At 38.0% G+C, this 19,585-nt stretch overlaps 1 protein-coding gene across 1 annotated transcript in view; it reads right to left on the reverse strand.

The window, feature by feature from the left end:
* The window catches only part of LOC146318051 (neuropilin-1a-like), a 108,766-nt gene that overhangs the window by 37,238 nt on the left and 51,943 nt on the right, over positions 1-19,585 (reverse strand). Inside the window, exons 5-6 of the mRNA XM_084731449.1 lie at positions 16,295-16,465; positions 9,262-9,428 (exon numbers count right to left, since the gene is read on the reverse strand). Coding sequence (XP_084587575.1) covers positions 9,262-9,428; positions 16,295-16,465 — 338 coding nt within the window. The remainder of the gene's footprint in view (positions 1-9,261; positions 9,429-16,294; positions 16,466-19,585) is intronic.

Here is a 19,585-nt window from a genome sequence, read left to right on the forward strand (position 1 = left end):
ATCAACATATGTATTTCACAGCAATATTTAACTCTGGAACTTCAAAAGACAGACTTGTTTTTTATACTGACACAACTTTAGCTGATAAAACAAATATTCAGGAGTTGTGCAAAGACAACGCTCAAAAATAAAAAATAAAAAGACAACAAAGTTTTCCATAGTTTGAATAAAATCAAGTTGACGATATTGTCCCACTTTTAACGGGAAAAGCCTCAGCAGTCTTACAGTAAGCTGTTGGCCAGCCGTCGCAGTCATTCCATGTTTTCATAGCGGCTGGTCAAAGCTCCATTCTCCAGACTTCCTCCATCAAATGACTAAGGCTAATTGCTCTTCCATCTTCTAATTACTCAACACTTGGCAGTGCCTACATTTATGCCACACAAAATAGTCACACTTAGAGCCTTTTAATGAAGCGAACAAAATGCAGGAAGGGGACATAATTCAGTCAAGTGTGGCTAAATGAGATTGCACAAAAAAACACTGCTACTTCCTGCCAAAACAGGATACTGCTTTAGCAGTGATAGTAAAAGAAAGAGCCTCAATTACTCACTTCTCATCTGAGGTTTCAGTGTTTACTTAAGAAAGTGCTGGACTCTGGGGGTGCGGTGGGAGAGAAAAAGTTTTCACTACATAGTTTTATTTTTCTCCTAATAAAATGCTCTGATGTTAACTAAAGACGTGATGGAAAACCACACAACTGACAATGTTTGTGCATATTTAAAAGATTATCTTGGTCTAATAATTAAAGTGCCATTTCTTGTTTGGAAGGTTGTTATTTTGTAGGTAAAAAGTGTCCCACTGTCATTCCCAACATGACAAACATGGCAGCTTGTGCCCCTGTGGTTCAAACTATGACGTAGTATACACCCCTTTAGTATAATTTCTGGAGCTGCCCTTCTAGTATTTTGTTTTAATGTGCTGTTGATGTCAGGTCATGTAGTATATAGAGTGAGAAACCAAAACCAAGACTCAACGATGACTTCTTCTTTAGATGTTCGGTAAGTTATTTATTTTTCAGAAATATTTTCTTGTTGCAGCCTTGAGGTTTTCATCCAAACAAATTCAACACACTAATTAGACAACCATGTCTACTAAATAATATATGAATACGCAGCTTATGAAAGAGCTAAAATGTGTATGGTGATTTAAATCCTTATGGAAAAATCACTTAATCATGTTTTTGTTTGGAACTTTTACAAAATTATGTATCTGCCGAGTGACTTTTATAACCACCGGGGCCTTAAAATCTCATTACAGAATTTTAAAATGACTCTGTGGCACTGATAAAGAAGAAGGAACGTATTCTGAAATTCTGAAATACTTTGTTTTAGTAGCCTTGAGGTTTCTATCCAAAATGAACATCAGACTAATTAGATCTACTTGGTTTTGGGGCTTTTTACACTCTTTGATGAATGACATAACTCCCATTTCATCACTCCTCTTTCAGTGCTTGAGAAATTAGATTCATGGTTATGACAATGTGAAGACGCTCGACCTCTTTCACCACAACTGCTGATGTGCTTACAGAGAGCTCAGACATGGTCTCACACGTTCGTCTCCATGTTAATAAGCCTGATTTGTGTTGAGGTTTCTCTCGGGTTATTGACATTGCCAGGGGTTGGAAGTTCACTGTGGCATTCCTCCAGAGGTCTGCTCTGGATAACGCTCTCTGGAGGATCTTTTGTCTCTCAGTTTCCCCCCTCCATGTCCCCGGCTTCAACAACACACGTGGTCCAAATGTGTTCTCCAGATGCATGTCTCTGAGCTCTTCCTGGTGGCGTCAAAAGAGATCCTGAAGACAAACGGCAGGGCGTCTATAAATACCTGAAGTCATGAGGGGAAGGAAGCCTTTCCTGGGCTTACATCATGGGATTCGACAACAAGTCAATTTACTACAACTTGTGAAGATGCGCCAACTGACCATATTTGAGCCACATTGGTACAAATGAAGCTTGTTGGGAGTAACAAATTGCTCTTGTTTTTCTACCTGATCAGATTTGTACCTGATCTCCTTTTTTTCTGATCTGACACCGATATCTGAATTTGGACATCTACCGATACTACACCAATACCTGCTGCTCATTATTATTATTATTATTATTATTATTATTATTATTATTATTATTATTATCATTATTGTTATAATTATTATTGGTTACATGAGGTGAAAATTTAGAGGTGAAAAAACTGGTGAGAAAAAACAGTTTTCACCATCTGGAAAGCTTGTTTAGTTTGTTTAATGCAACTTATGTAACAGCATCTTCAACCATTGTGGAGCGCAGTAGAATTGCAGCTTGTGACATTCACATGCAGATAGAGCTGAGAGATAAGGTGCATTCTAGATGATCCAGAATGCAGAATCAGTCACCAGTGATTGTCGCACAATGCAGTGTTAAATTTGTGTCTGATTTGATCCCAAGTTGCTCTGACATCATGCACATGTGAGCAACGATAACCTCACAAGATGAAGGCAGCCGCTGAGCTGTTTGGCTCTGTTTGGCTCTTAATTTTGACAACAACAACACGTGTTGTATAAAATCCTAATTTTTTGTGTAACTGTAATATCGAACACTAGATATATTAGTCTTAAATTGTGCAATTAAGTTTTAATCCGTTAACAAGCCGATATTTTGTGTCTGATAATAATAATAATAAAGGTTATATATGACTCATCGAACGAACTGTTACAACACAGACAACAAAACAGAGGATCAGGGGACAGTAGGACCAACTCTAATATTTCAACTTCCATGAGCGATCAGGAACGCACTTCATTTCCTCAGCTATGAACATGGTCTGCAAACAACAGGTAGCTTACAGGTGATCTAACAGGATATTAGTGTCACTTCCTGTATATACTCTTCAGGCTGCTGAAAACTGAAGATTTTTGTCACTGCCTCTTGATGCAGCTGCCTAATCTTGTCTACTTTCCAGGCAAGGCGTAGTTAATCTCGAACGAGCCTACGGCCTTCATTTATACAGTTTCCCATGATGCATTGCATGTAAGCATGTTTGTGCATGTTGTGCACTAAAATATGTTTCTGAAAACATACAGTAAATACAGTAAATATACAGTAACAGAATACTGAGCCGTTTCTGATCAACACTGCTTAGTTTCACAATTTGATTTGAGTTTAAGAGTCTTGAATTATGAATCATGTTTTAAAATGTATTAACACTTAAGAGACAAAAAACACTTATGACTATGGCTTGGGAAAGACCATAGTTTGGGTTAAAACGATCACTCTCACAAGATCTTTCAAGAGTCTGGTGTTCCTTTCTTGATGCAAAAGCCACAGTGTGGGTCATCTGGTTAAAATCTCTCTCATTTTACAACTAAACAGTCAATAAAATGTGTTTCTGAAAACATTTTAATCTAGGAATAGGTGATGCAATAAAGGAATACTGATCCATATTTGATCGGACCTGGCTAGTTTGACAGTTTGATCAGGGCTGCTTGAATAATGGATTTGTACTTCACTTTGTTGAATACCTACTCAAAAAAAATGCTGCATAAGTAAAATTTTAGTATGCATTTTTTTCCCTTAAGGATACCAGTTAATACCACTGTCAATCATTACTTGCATAAAAACGTTTATTACAGATAATGGAGGCTTTCCATTTTATTGCAAATATCGCGCATTGTGATGAAATGAGTCACTACAGTGCAAAATATGATTACAGATTTATCATAACGCTAGATAATGAGCTCACTGTCTGCCGCCATCCAAATTGCCACCGGGTAACATCACCCCGACAACATTATGAATAGTAACCTGAAAATAGTATCAATAAAATATAAATGCCTTTAAATGAATAATAGAGGTGTTTGCCGTGGAGGAGGCAGGCATGCAAGAATTAACTAAGTCATAATTTTCTTCTCAAGTAAGATGAATGGAAAGCCGTAAGGCAAAACCATGCTGTGCGGAGTTGGCCACGCACCACACTTAATCAAATAAAATGGAAAATTCTTTTCACAAAAACAACCAGTCATAACTCAAACGCCTCACAGAGTCGGGGGGCGGGAAACAGCGGCGGTTCTGAGGCTATAAATCACTGTGGCAGGGGGACGGTCTGCCGTTTCTTCAGGAGGGACTGCCAACAAAGCCTTCACTTGAACAACACGCATACAAAAATCCGTCCACACACTCCAAACTGGACCTTGTAGCCTCGGGCATGAGGAGGGAGCATGTGACTGGTGTACGTCTCATGACTGCCGAGCTGAATGACGAGAGTCATCACCTCCTTCAGTGTCAACAGTCAGTGTGTCCTCATGGAAAACACTGGAGAACGAGCACAGTGCTGCTGAGAAGAAACATCCATGCTCAGCAAACTGTACCAGCTGTTTTACTTCTTCATAGATGATGAGAAATGGGAATTAAATTTTTGTGCTTGCTTTATTCTAACATTGTTTTTTATTTTCTGAATGAACAAAGCATCCTCACAGTCAAACCTGTGCAAAAATCTTTTTAATTAGTGAGCTCTCAGTCAGAGACCTTCAAGGCAGGGACAGGTATCAAGTGAATGCAGTAGTACTAAAGGTTAAAAGACAGAGACCTCACTAGATTAGATTTAGATGTGAGTGTGTAGATGCTTTTTTGCTAAGCCTGACACTGGGTGAGCAGTGTTTTTTCTTCCTCTATTTTTGAGGCCTCAAAACAATAAAATCAAGAGACTTTGAAGTTTGTTTTTTTTACTGTATCGGCTTGGAAGGGCATTTGTTTCACTGGGACAACAGGGACACGAGTAAACTCTCTGTAATGGTATTAAGAAGCATGGCTACATTACCAAGTGGGCAAAGGTGGGAAACTACTCTGAGACTCCAGGCACCAGCGGGGCTCCCAAAGCTGCAGCTACAGTGTGTCATCATTTGATTGATTGCAAATGTTTTCTGGGAATATGCGCAGTGAGCAGACCAGCACCTAAAATTACACTCATGAAAAGTCCTGCGTTTTCTGTGGCTTTTTCTTGCAGAGGGGCCAAAACATAGATGCGTAACAAGCTACGGTTTTAAAGGACCAGTGTGCAGGATTTAATGGCATCTAATAGTGAGCTTGCAGATTGCAGCCACCATGTTTTCAAGCATGTAAAAGAACCTATGGTAGTCTCAAAACTTGTGCAAAATGACATACACCATATTTAGAGTCACTGTTTGGTAATGAAAACACAATAACTCTTGTTTTCAGGTGATTATACACTAATGAAGACATACTTCTGAATATTATGTTCAATTTCTGACAATAAATTAATGTAAATTACACTGGACCTGCAAGAAATGGATTATATTAGCTGATATTGTATTTAAATTGTGTGTCCAGGTACTATTTTTTACAAAATATAATTAAGATGTTACATCAACAGAGAGTGGGAAAAATAAGGGGTCAATAAGGGCTAAGAGTGAACTGTATTTTTGCCTAAGGGCCTCCTAGCAGGTTAAACTGGAAAAAAGAAAGGGTTTATTGCACAATGTGAGAGCTAACTTTAAAATAAAGAAATGCAGAACACTATATCAGGAGGCTAAAAATGGTACTATTTTGCTAATTGTTATGATTTTGTCTGTGTTTATGTTCTTATGTATGTTGTACAGTAAATTTTAAATAAGCTTTTTATGGTTGTGTTATTGTTTCACTATTTGTTTACATTATTTTGCCTGTGCTTACAACATGAGTTTTTGTCTATGCTTTTGTGCTTATTTAATGTATTCTTTAGTGTTTTTACTTGCCATCAATTGGCTTTTGCATGTGCTCACGTGCTTATGTGATTTTTTTGAACGTTATCTTTTAATGTTTTTATAAGCCATCAACCTGCCAGGGGCTGCGGATGAAAATTAGTCTTTATGGATCAATTTACCATGAGTTACTCCTTTTATTGACCTGAACTTAGACACAGTTTATAATAAAATGATGCAAAGAAACAGGATTTTATCAACAAAAAGAAAACCAGCATTGCTGTCTAGTGGCTTCTTGTATGCAGGGCAGATAAACCCCAGAGTGGGGCAAAATTGAGCTGTGGATCCCTATTGATGCCCCGGGTTCTGCCCATTGTCTGTACATTGTGTTTCCATCCTGTTGTGTGTCTGTATCAATCAGGTACAGCACACACTGCACACAACACATAACAGCTTCATGGTATTTTGCCCAGAGGCCCAAAACAAAACAACCAGTGCTCCTCTGCTGGAGTTCTGTCTACTACACTGTTCATCAAACTACCACTAACTAACCCAGGGGTAGTTGCCTTCTTTATCTGTTCAGTAATCCTGCCTTGGTTGTACGATTGCATATTATAGATGAGGTATGTAGGCTCCTACATGAGTGGTTGTCTTTACCTGATTTTACAGTCCTCCTACACGGCGAGCAACAAGGTGAGCAGAGCGCTTTGAATGTGCTCGTCTGCAGCAGAAAACCAAAATGAAAATGTGTTGATTGCAAATGTTGGAAAGGATATTTTAGCTTTCCTAGAAGTTGGCAGGAAAGTATGAAAATGATCCCTCCAAAAAGATCTGTCTATGTCTATGTATACTAATAAAGATGGTTCTGCAAAGCTCATATAGCACAGAAAACATCTGAAGTGTTATTTCTTGTTTAAACTCTAAAATGTTGTCCTTGAATACCAGGGTTGAGGAGGTTCATTTTGTATTCAGGTACAATTACTAGTTAAAAATGTATTCAGTAACCTAGTATCACAATATTAAATAAATATAACTTGAGTACTTTCCGTTACTTTTGGATTATTTAAATACCAAGTATAGTGCAATTGTTTAGCCTGATATAATGTTTTTATTTGTTGTAGGTTTAGTCAGATTTTTTCCAGGTTTTGCTGCCTTTGTTTTACCTAAATGACCTACAGATAGACGTAATTATGCACATTTAAATGTGCTTGTTGTTTTAAGTAAAGCTAGCTTTTCACACTAAAATTAAGTAAAATGATATAAGCTTATTCAGTTCTGAGGCTTGTGTTTTTACCCACACACCATCACCATCTATAGTCCCCAAATATTTTTCAGTAGTACTGCAGTCGTAGTTTTGACGGGTAGAGGTTAAACATATTTCTGTGCAGCTAATGTTAGCCACTGGTCTATGTAGCTAACATTAGCACTTGGTCTGAACTGTAAATCTGTCTTCAGATTAGATATTAAGTTCTTGGTTGATGTATTTCACAGCTGAAGGCAGAACTGTCACTGTACTGTTCCTCTTTTCTGAGTTTACAACAAAATAATGTTGAAAATTCAACCCAGTGAAGCTTTTTTTCCCACTAGAGACCGTGGTAATGAACGGACTGTATGATTAGTGGGTTTCATTGCAACCAGACTGGTGTTTTGAGAGTGGTGAAGTGTTGAACTATGTTGTTCTTTGTTTAGAAAAAAATGAATCAGTAATCTGATTACCTCCTTTTGTGTAGCTGTAATGGAATACAGTTATTTTTTTGCATCCTAAATACACAGTTCTGATATATGTAATCTATATTACTCCCCAAACCTGATACTTACAACATCCTTTATCTCAAGAAACACCTCTTTTTAGAAAAAAATCTGTGCCACAAAGTCAAAAGAAATAATGGAAGATTTTAAAAGACTTAATTTATGCAGAATGAATATTGTATATTTGAGGTTTACTGGACACCCATAATGGTAAATTCAGGCTCTCTCCACATCTGACCCCATTAAGTTACTATCAAATCACTGTCCTTCATATCATTACATCCCAGAGGGCTCAGCTGTGGCCCAGTAGCTAAAAGAAGTCCCAAGACAGACAATAGAGTGCCGTTACTACTAATCCTGCACCGAGGCCGTCTTCCTGTCTTTCCTGTTGTAACCCCCACGGGAAGGAAGTGAGTGTCTGTTCTTACTGCGAGGGGCATTGTGGGTCTTCCTCTATGAGTTCCTGTGCGGGACAATGGGACGATCCTGGACTCAAGCCCAACCTTACAGGTCTATCTGAGGGGGCGATCTAACCTATTTACTTCGGTCCACGCCACATTAGAAAAACATATGTTTGTTGTTTACAAAGATCAATTATAAATGAGTCAGGACTCATAAGTACCAACATTTTTGGTGACCCTGTCAGGTCTGATAATTTGGCACCGAGAGGAATCCAAACAAGTCAGATCGTAGTTCCTGTAATTTTAGGTGAACGTGATGAATTACAGTCTCAAGAGCACAGGAAAAAACAGATGAGCATCAGCCAGACTGTTGTTTGACTTCACACGTTTCAAAGATTTGTCACTGTGTTGTAGACCACGTCTTCCCTCAGTTTGATGCTCATACAAAAGAGTATTTGGTCATATAACTGAGTTAACTTTTTGACATCTGTTTTACCTAAAAATGTATTACTTGCAGAGGGAGAGGAAGCTACAGGACAGCCATAACTAAAGCTAAATGTGTGGGGGTTTTTTTTTAGCCCAAGCTATGTCTCTTTCTCTGACATCCATTTTGATGAACTGACATCTTGGTAATTAAATTTTTTAATAAAACTGAGTGAGGCAGCAGCTAAATCCTGTGATCAAGCTAAATTAGTTTGGCTAAAAGGTAACTCAACAGAGTAGCAGTAAGCTAACTGTTTTCTCAGCATCTGACTTTATGGAATTCATGCAATTAAATGTAATTAATGACGCAACATCACCTACTACATTACTGTAGTATGAAACTACCATGTACAGAGAAAAACAGTGTATGTCTTACAACATATTTGAAAAGGAAACTCTTGTTTAACAGAAGAATGACTATTTGTTATCTATAAAATATTTTAGTTTTTGTTACTGTGTAATTATGTAGTGAAACTCTGCCAGGTATTTCTATCTGGTTTATAAAAGAAATAAGCTACACAAGGCTGTGATGTACTGAATCCTCGAACAGCAAGAGATTTTGAATATGTTTAAATAAAATAAACAGTATGCTGCTCTTTGGCCACATGCAGTGATTGAGGGCTGCTGCTACGTCAGATTTCACAATGAAGACAAGAAATGTCAACTGTGCTGGAGAGGCAGATTTCAATAAATAATGCATGTTGGCATATTTCTTTTTTCCTGCTGTGTCCATGTAACATGCATAGAAGTGGTACAAATGAGTGAACAATATTCAGACCAGATGTGAGCCAGATCTCTGCGGCGCAGCCGAGTTCAAACTGGGGAACACCAGTGAGTGAATGAACATACGTACAGTTTGAGATCAGACTCCGAAATGATTGAATTTCACTTTTTCAAAACTCAATAATACTCCACAAAAACACGATCCCTCGACCTCTAATGTAACCAAACTTCACTGACCTCTATCCACTCCCTGGCGGAGTCATCTGAGGGCGTCCAGCCGTTCTCGTGGTAGTTGAGACGCGAGCGTTCGGGGGACCAGTTGGGGTTATACTGGGAGGAGGCTGTGATCTGCTCTGAGGTGATTTCCCCCGACTCCATGCCCAGTGGCTCCATACAGGTGAAAGCTGCCACAGAAAGAAAAAGTCCATTACCAAAAAAGTGACAACACACCTAAAAATTATTTTTTTAATGACCTTTTACAGACCAATACCCACAAATGTGGTAGTTAAAAACATTGCTTTAAAAGGTATATTTATTTCATTGTATTTATCTTCTTTTAATTAATCATTCTAGGAAATATTACCATTGCGCTAAAATTAAAATGGTGTGGTCTCTGTGTGTCTTGAAATACCAGTGGACATGAAGTTTTTGTTCCTAAGCACGTCCCATGGTGGCATTAAGTTTCCAAATGATCACCAAATGAGAAGATAATTATCAAGTAGCTGGTGTGAATCAAGAGCTGCATCATTCCACTGAATAAGAGGGAATATTTGTTATCAAAACCTTTAATATGCATTTAAAAAAAGTTTATTTCACACATCATTAGATGTATAACCTGAATTGTAGTATTTTGCTCTTTTTGCAAATGGCTGATTTTATATCTAAACTCCGCAGCTGGGTTTGTAAGAGAAACACCTCGAGTTAAAGTCATAAATCTGTGCTGAGAGAAAAGCTCATTTTGTGTCTGAGTCTTGCACAAAACAAGTGAGCATTGTGATGAGAGTGTCACCCAGACATTGTAAAGTGCCTGTCCCTGCTCCCTGCTGGGCAGTCAGTCACAGCAGTAAAAGAGTCATTTCAAACAGCTCCTGTGTTGACACTTCAGAGGCGGCGTGGTGACTGTTGCTTCTGTACAGCAGCCATACATTTACACACTTACTCTACTGTACATGCAGAGATTTGAGTATGAAACCTGTAAAAAAAAAACGCAAAATCTGTCTCTGAATTTCATTTATATTTCAATAACATGCTGTTTTGCTTCAGGGAGGGCCATGATGATATGGCTAATATGATAATATAATAATAATATTGACGTAAACAGCCTCAAACAGCACGTTAATCTCATGGTTGCTGTTTAAAATTTAAGTGGTGAAGAGAAGAGTCAAATATGTCATTGTCCAAGTCACCGTAAATTTGCATTTGGCTAATAATCCTATAGAAGAAGCTAAGGGCTGCTGAATCTCATGTCTATTTAATGGCTTTTATCAAACTACTACACTATTCTGATACTGCAAGTACTGTAGTTATTATCTTCATAATTAATCTATCTTTTGTCATTTTGGCCATGAATTTTTGTCAAAAAGTGTTTGAGAGTGTGAGTTTTTTTAAGTGGGGTTGTATGTGGTACCTATGTATTACTGGCAAATTCCCAGTTTGGAGAAGCACCTGGGGTATCAGTGTAGGAAGCTAATCAATGCTCTGCTGTAGCAGGAAATTATTATTAGTATTTTAAGCCCAACTAAAAATGTCAATACTGGTTTAAGTACACACTATAGTTAGAAATTTTCCATGCTTTACCTTGCTGTCACACAGCCTTTACCAATGGGAAGCTGCAGTTATATAAGCCAGATACTGTTCTTCTCTTGCTCAGACTCCATTGGCTGCTAACAGATCAAGGTGGCTGTAGACCAGCAACCCCTGTATTCTGTGAAAAATCTGTAAAATTACTGATATGCCAATGCAGTCTGGTTGAGCAAGAGGGACCAAAATTTGTCTTAAATAATGGTGGTTCGTTGTAGGAACAAGCTATCTGACAGCAAGATAAAGCAGTCCAAATATTCTAAATATATAGCATACGCCTAAACCGACATTTTATTTAGGTGGCACTTTGTTTAGGGGTAAGTGGCTGCTTCTCCAAACTAGGTGGAGTGTTGACCACCATCTAGGCTACTGTAGCTAATACAATAACTATAAGTATCTCATACAACCCCACTTCAAATTATCCAAATATTTTGTCTGACCAACAGTCGGAAAGCTGAACATAAATCAATTAATAATGATATAAAACAGAAATAAGTAGCACATCTTCTCATTAGAGAAAAAAGAAGAGATCAAAACTGGTCATTTCCTGTTGATCGAGATCATCTGATGCTTTGATTCTTTAGGCCTATGTATATACATGCACTCGAAACACAAAATAAACCATATAAAATACAGACAAACCCACGCAGCACATATTGCTGCAATGTGTAGATTCAGCTCTAAATTAGCTGATTTTCAGTTTTCCACTCTAATTTAAGGATCTGGTCCTCCGTGGGTTACGGAAATTCTGCAATCTTTGGGCTCACAAACTCATTACAAAACATTTTGGACAAACTCGAACTACATGTCTTGTATCTCTGAGATGGCAGTGTCCACTCTGAAACAGCAGGGGACCCTGGGGAAGGAAGAGGGAGGTGGAACAAAAGGAAGCGTGTGTTTGTGTGTGTGTGTGTGTGTGTGTGTGTGGGAGGGCTGTCTGGAGACGCCAGGTCTGCCAGACTGACACAAACACACTTACAACATTCCAAGTTCCACAAATAAATGAGGGAGAAAGTTTGCTTACCACACCACCAAAACACTACAGAAAGCTTGTTTTTTGTGCTCATCATCAATATTTGTTAACTTGACAGTTTTCACGCCCAAATCTTCCAATTCTGAGCTTTTCCTGGAGGACTACTCTTGCCAGAAATGCCCTGAAACTGCAGCGAGACAATGAGAAAGTAAAACACCGCTGGCTATCCGCCAGCTGATAAATCAGTTTATCTCTAAATCCTCTCACTTTTTTGTTTTCCATCTGGCTTAAAAACTTCTCTGTTGCTCTTTTCTCATTTCTATTCATGAGACAACCTCCATGTTTGCCTCACAGCAGGCATGAAACTTCAACCCCATCTCTCTACCTCTCCATCCAAAAAGAAAGAAAGGACATAAAACTAACCCCCTCATGATGGCTCGGCTGATCAAAGACCCCGCTGGAGGCCATGATGATGGCGATGACCGGGACAGAGCGACAGAAAATCGTAAATTCACTACAGGACATCAGAATCTGATTCCTCCCAGGCTGTTAGGAAAGATCCTGCTTTATCCTGCAAAGGTTGTTTATATCAGTGGTTCCAACATATTTTGTCAGATAGGATTTAAACCAACAACAATTTTTAACAAATCAGGATTACCTTGAAGCATGACTTTTACCTAACTGTTTCAGAAGTTTAAGTATTACAACAGTTTAAGTATTAAAACTATTTACCATACATTTTGCAAACTGTTAAATAGTTAGCAAAAAGTCATGTTTAAGACTTTTACATACCTTTAGAACACTTTTTGTAACATTTATCCAGTTAGCATTTAGCGTATTTATTGATTAGCCTACCTTTAGCTAACTATTCCAACTATTTATCCTTTTAGCTAGCATTAAATTTCAACCACTTATCCATTACTTTTAGCTAAATATATATCATAATGGTTTAGCACTAATTTAGCTAGCTGTTTCAACGACGGCTTGTAGCGAACTCTTTAATTCCATTTATTACTTTTCAAAAACTATTTACCATTTATCACATTAGCTGTTTCAGTTAGCCTATTTATTGATAGTGTACTTTTAGCTAACTGTTTAGCATTAACTTAGCTATCTTTTTCAACCATATAGCTATACTATTTCAACTGTTTATCCATTTTAGCTAGTGTTGAATTTTAACCACTTATCCATTACTTCTAGCTAACTATATTTAAACTGTTAGAATGAATTTAGCTAGCTGTTTCAACTATGTTTAAAACATCACACTTCAACAGCTTAATACTTTTATAAAACTGTTCAATTTATCCAATTTGTTGTTTGAATTAGCATATTTATTGATTAGCCACATTTTAGGTAACTATTAGACTGTTTAGCATTAATTAAGCTATATTTTTCAACCATGTATGGTTACTTTTAGCCAACTATCTCAACTGTTAATCCATTTTTATCTCACATTAATCTTTAACTTAACTTCTTGTTTCCTTTTAACTAACAATTTGAACAGCATTAGATATACTGTTGAAATAGCCGAAACTAAGCTAATGGATATAACATATATTCATATCATTTTAGCTATATTGCAACCATTTATCCAATTACTTGTTATTTGAACAAATCATTCCCACGTCTGCCAACTGTTTAGACTTCTCTGCTAGCTTACTAATTATTCACACATTTTCAATCACAAGAAATGGTGTTCAAGTGACTCAATATGTGGATATCTTTTCCTAACCAAAATGCAATTTTTATTTTTTCAAATCTTTCCACGTACCCCCTGGCAACTGCTGAAGTGCTCCATGGGGTACAAGTACCCCTGGCTGGGAATCACTGGTTTCTTGCCATTAGAATGGTTGTAAAATTTGGAGAAAAGACAATGTGATTTGGTTTGGCGAGAGGCCTTAGCGTAATTCAATCTGCTGAGCTTAGACGGGGGTCTGTAGGCACAGTAACTGTGTGTGTGTGTCTGTGTGTGTATGTGTGAGTGAGTGTGAGTGTGTATTATTTAAGCTAATATAATTAGAGCTTTGTCTAACACCAGTGCTCCCAGCCATCCTAGTTAGATGGGACAGATTTATCTCTCATGCACATACTGTAGATATGTTTGAAACATGTAGACAACATGCATATATTATCAGCTTGTCATGAACCTTCACCGTCAACATCAGATAACCCATACACACAACCACAGACACAACCACACACACATACAAACAGCCCAACACCCACATGTTCTGCCCATGGCAAAAACAAACAAGAAAACTGAAAAAAAAACAAGGTAATTACTTTGACCCCTCTGGTGAAATGTCTGTACATACATGTGTAATTCACAAACATTTCCCAGCACAGTGCATGGTGTGGTGATTGAATGCTGTGATATCCAATATGTACACAAATAGCCTCAAAATTTTCAGTGTAAAGGTAAAAAAAAGCTTTACAATATGCTGCTCTGGCCTGTTACAAACTGAAAATAATTTTTTGTCTGTGTTTTTGTTTCTATCTTGCTTGGATGTTTTTTTTTTGTTTTTGGAAATTCAAATACCAAAATGTGCATCTTAACTGGATATCTGAACCTAAACATGGACCAGAAGTCCAGAATTAACCCAAGATCATATCATCTGATATGAGAGAAAGCTCCTGAACATGCATGCAAAGCACATTAACATTGCCTAACATATATATTGTTGTAACTCCATAGATTCTTGGCATACAAACTGTAGAAAAGAAGCAATTTAACATCTTCACTGACTACTGTGTGCTACTGGGACATGTAAATCCTTCAGATAAAGGATAATTCTGACCTAAACACAAAATATACAATGATTTTAACTCTTAAAATATCTATTAACAGTGACGTTTATTCCAAAGTAACCCCGTTAGCCACTGTGGACCTTATGTAAACTCACCTCTGTACCCACACTCACATTCCTTGACAGGGGTGACAGGGGTCGAGGTTACGAGAGTGCAGGAACCATACGGGCCAACATAACTTAAATCTCTACAGACATTCCAAAACAGTCATGCTGATCATCAACTGATGCGGATAGCAGGCTTTTTTATTAAAAACCATGTGCACATGAACAACACATGAAAAACAACTTGATCTACGAGCAAACATGAGAAACTCTTCATCTCATGATCATATCCTGATGTATGAAATCAGCCAAATCCACTGTTCAACAGAAGATAAGAGTTAAAAGTAGGTCAAGCTGATGAATATATTAGCTGTTTTTCTTTTTTTTTAATCAGAAATTCAAAGTTACAGCTATGAGATAAGACTAAATGCAGGGTCCGACATTAATGGTTGCCCGGGGCAACTAAAAATAACTGGCGGGCAAGCAAAACCTGCCCAGACATGCCCCATCTGGCAAGCACCGACTCGGATCATCTCATTTACCATCATTATGTTTTTCCTCTCTCGTTTATGTTATACGGAGCCCCAGAGTGGCCAGTTACAGCGTGCCGCTGCCTCTACAGAGAGTTCACAGCTAAAGCCGATAAAAATGGATCATTTTTCTGTGACGACAGCGTTAAACAGGTGGCTCACCTGTTCAGAGAGGGGACATTGTCGGACCCTGAAATGTATACTGTTGTACAGTCAAATTCAGATCCTGTTCCTGATATTTAAAGTTCAATAAGATTTGAATCAAACAGCAGCTGCACGTTTCCTTCTGTTGGTTTTATCTTGCAGATGGTATCAATTACAGGAAGAATACTGATATAAGATGTATATAATAGAGTAACATACTTTTTCTATATTCAATTTGTATTTTCTTGCATTTGCATTTTTTGCTCTGCTCCATGTAGCAAACCCAGTTGTTCAGAGTCCAGAGTCTCTGTACATTTAACATCTGTGGGTTTTAGTCTGCTGTTTTTGCAATATGCAGCTGTCAACCTTGGGGTCTGGGAAATTATTATTCCCATTTTTCATTATTCATTGGGATTTTTGCGAATAAAAAGCTGCATCAGAACATAATTCATAGCCTAATCGATGAAAGTTATCCTAAATCGCAGTAGAAAAAAACTTTTATCTGTCTTTTTCTTGTTCTTAAGATACAAAGTCAACACAGCTGATTGCATGTACACAATGTGACAATGAAGTGAAAAGGTCACTTTTTTCTCTAGTGCATGCTATTAATCCCTGAAAGAGAAATTGTCTTTCTGCTCACCTTCTGTTCAAACTAGAGGTCAGAGGTCAAAGATCACATACATACCAGCTCCTATACCTCAAGAGATTCAGTGTGTTGCTAGAGGACACTGAGGTTGAAGCTGGGCTGACAGATGAAATACTTATGTACACATTTTTAATACTTCATGTTTACTGTGAAGGGTTATCAACTTTTAAATCTAGAAGTATTTTTTATACTTTACAAGTCAAATGAGACATCCAGAAAATGAACCCTGCTTCTTCCTAACGCCAGATGACATTTCTACCCTCCATGTCATTCCCCCCCCCCCCACCCCCCGTCTCGATTTCTCATCACTGCTCCAGCTGCTCACCCTCATCTTCGTGGCCCGGGGGGAGGCTCCTCTCGCGGATGGTGTAGTTGGCGGAGAATCCCTCTCTGGCGATGGCATTGTCAGTGGTGATGGTCATGGACAGGATGCCGGTGTAGGAGATCACACGGCCCGGGGACGTCTGGCCACAGTACCGGCCAATGTGGGGCCCCACTGTGGGAGGGAACAGGGGGATGGAGAGGACAAAGAAGCAGGAGAAAGAAAAGAAGGAGGAGGAGAAATACGGAAAGAGAATGGGGGAGAAGAAACCAGAGGAGAAAATGGGAAAAAATGGAAGCATAGAAAAGTATCAAAGAGACAAAGGGAGTGAGGGATGGAGCAGGGGAAGTGAAGAAAAAAGGAGAACGTCAGCTTCATCACTCATCAACTGCAGAGTGCTTTTATTATTAACTTTGTCCTTTTCTGCCCTCACCACCCTGGGAAATGATTCGTGACTTTGGGCAAAAACACACAAGCTTGAGACTTGTTTTTTTTTTAATCTATTGTCTTCCGTCAAGACAGAGCTCCAGTCTAAAAGTGTCTAATTTAGATGAAAAAGTCCCCAAAACACAGAAGGATAGTTTGGATAATTTATATAAAGTCAGTGTTTCTCCGACAGTAGATGGTTGGGATGCCCCCAGTTTGGAGAAGCAGCACTAGTCCTGGTGTAGGACATTAAACAATGTACTGCTGAGGACAGGGCGAGCAGAAAAACAGATACCGCTGTTAAACAAACAAAATTTCACTCTCTCTAAACAACTGGCAAAATCTGTAATTTTACCTTGCAGAAGACAGCAGTTGCTGATCTACTGCTGCCTCGGGCAGTTAGTTTGTTCATGTATTTGAGTGACCTCAGTGTTTTTAGTTTAGTTCAGATTCACCAAAGTAACACTAACTATCATACTGTGGTAGTGAAAGACCAGCAAGTCCTGCGTCCTGTGTGGTAAAATTACTGTTTTTCCAAATGCATTCTGGTTTAGTAAGAGAGAGAGCGTGTTTTGGCTTATACGATGGGAACTTCCCCAAAGGAAAAAGCTGTCTGGTGGCAAGATAACATGGTGAAAATATTCTAACTATAGTGTACACTTAAACTGATAATGATTTTTTCAGTTGGCCCTTTTTTTAGTGGCTAAAATCCATTTGTTCTGTTTGTTTGTTGGTGACCCAGCAGGGGGGGTGGATGTGCTGACAATTCTACTGTAGGTAATACACTATCAATAAGTACCTTGTACAGCCCCACTTCAAATAACCCAAACTATCCCTTTATAGTCATTTTGTTCAATCTGCTGTGTTCAGAGTCTTCAGACAAACACAATGAGCAGCTGATATTCCTGTCAGCTCCAATCTCCCACCTCTCATGAGGGATTTGACACCTTTGAGACAGGAATAAAGGTGCGATAGCAGGTAGCAGAAACACTCATTTCCACAACATATTGCATCAACACCTATTATCCTAACCCTATATATAAACTGCGTGTATAAAGTCATACCAGGTAAAACAAAGACTAAACCTCTTAACTCACTAACATTGCATGGTATTATGAGAAATAGGTATGTTTTGTCATCTTGGAAGCTCACACATTCACAACTTTGGGTCCAGGTTGTTAAATTAAAGATTTATTAAGCGCTCACGATTTCTTGTAATGGAATTACTTACATCGTTATTACAACAACGGTATAATATTACTTTCTGAAAATGGAAAGATTAGTTCTGAGATTATTAGACGCAGGAGGAATGAAGTGCTGCAGATGAGGCATGAAAAAACGGATTTTCCCATAATGTGCAGGAGATTCGGTTATATAAATTTAATTTGAGAAGAATAACCCCGTTTTACTTCATATTTGGACACTTCAAACATTTGCTCCAAGTTTTTGCCTCTCTGAGTGATCATCATTACATTCGAGTCACAGAGCCAAGCCTCCATTTTTCAGAGAGATAAATCTCCAGCAGTTAGTTTACAAAACTTACTGCAGTTTTGCTGGTATTTCCAAGAGAATCCTCAACAAAAGTTTCAGCCCATCTGGATGAATTAATAAAGATTTATTTTAGAGGGGTCCATTGTAGGCCTTATTCACAGGCAGCCATTCTGACATGAAAGAATAGGGCAAACACAGGTGTTACCAGTAAAACTCATTAAGATTTAGTGTAGCAGAGACTTTCCAGTGAGCCAACATACACAACAGCAGCCATGAAACCTTAATTACCATTAGTGTGTACCTGACAATTTCATGTCAAAATGGCTGCTGTGAAAAGGTCTTTCTTAATTTCTTAATCCTTTCCTAGGAAATTTCCAGAAAGGACTATGTGATTTGGTACTAATTATATGAAACATATAAGGCATGTCATGATTCTCCAAATCCAATATTAGATTTGACTTTTGATTTTAAGGTTACAAGTCAATTTTTGAGTACACACATATTTTAAAGTAAAAGCTCATTTTAGACCAACATATATATTGATACTCCTGTTCAGAGAGATTTCCACTTGCCCTGGATCTTGTTGAGCCAATCACAACCATTTATTCAATGCAGAATGTTTTACTTTGGTTTTCTGTTTAGATGTAATTTGAGGTAGTTTGTGACCAAGCCATTTTTTTTCCTGCTTGAAAATGGACAACACAACGCCCAAACTCGCAAGTGTCGCTCAGTGCTGTCACGTGTTTTCTCTCTGCTTGGTTGTAGATCCTTTCAATTGCACATAGATGCATTAGACTCTACTGACTGATGACGCCCTTTGGAAATAATGAAAAAAAATGAACTGAGAGATTCCAGAGCAATTGGCATTTGCAAATCTATTTGGGAGCTGTATTTTCAATTTGTTGAATCGTATGCTTGCTTGTAGACAAATTTCACAGTTTTGAATGCAGTGGGCCTACTTGGAATGACTTGCACTTTTCATTGGAGCTGATTAATTGGAAGAGTACCAGTTAAATTAGCTGTCTCTGTTTTCCCTCTGAATACCAGATCATGTAGCTCTTTTCAGGAAAAAAAAAAATCCATCAGCTGCACAGACATTTGAACTTATTTTGTTTTCTATTAAGCAAGATATTTGGAACTTTCTGCATTGTAAATAGTTCTCGGGGTTCACCTTACATAAATATTTGTTTGTGTGAAATTATTTTTTTGGTTTTCTCCTTAATTTAAAGCCTTATAGTTTATTTAATTTTGGAAAATTACAAATATGGACCAAAATAATTGAATTCATTCATTCATTGGTTTACCAACCCTAGAAAGATCTGCTTGCTTAATCTGCATTACAGATGATGGAAACTTGCTATAGAAAAATATAGCTAA

Source organism: Lutjanus erythropterus, chromosome 12 (assembly GCF_056507025.1).
Source record: "Lutjanus erythropterus isolate fLutEry1 chromosome 12, fLutEry1.hap2, whole genome shotgun sequence".
NCBI lineage: Eukaryota > Metazoa > Chordata > Actinopteri > Lutjaniformes > Lutjanidae > Lutjanus > Lutjanus erythropterus.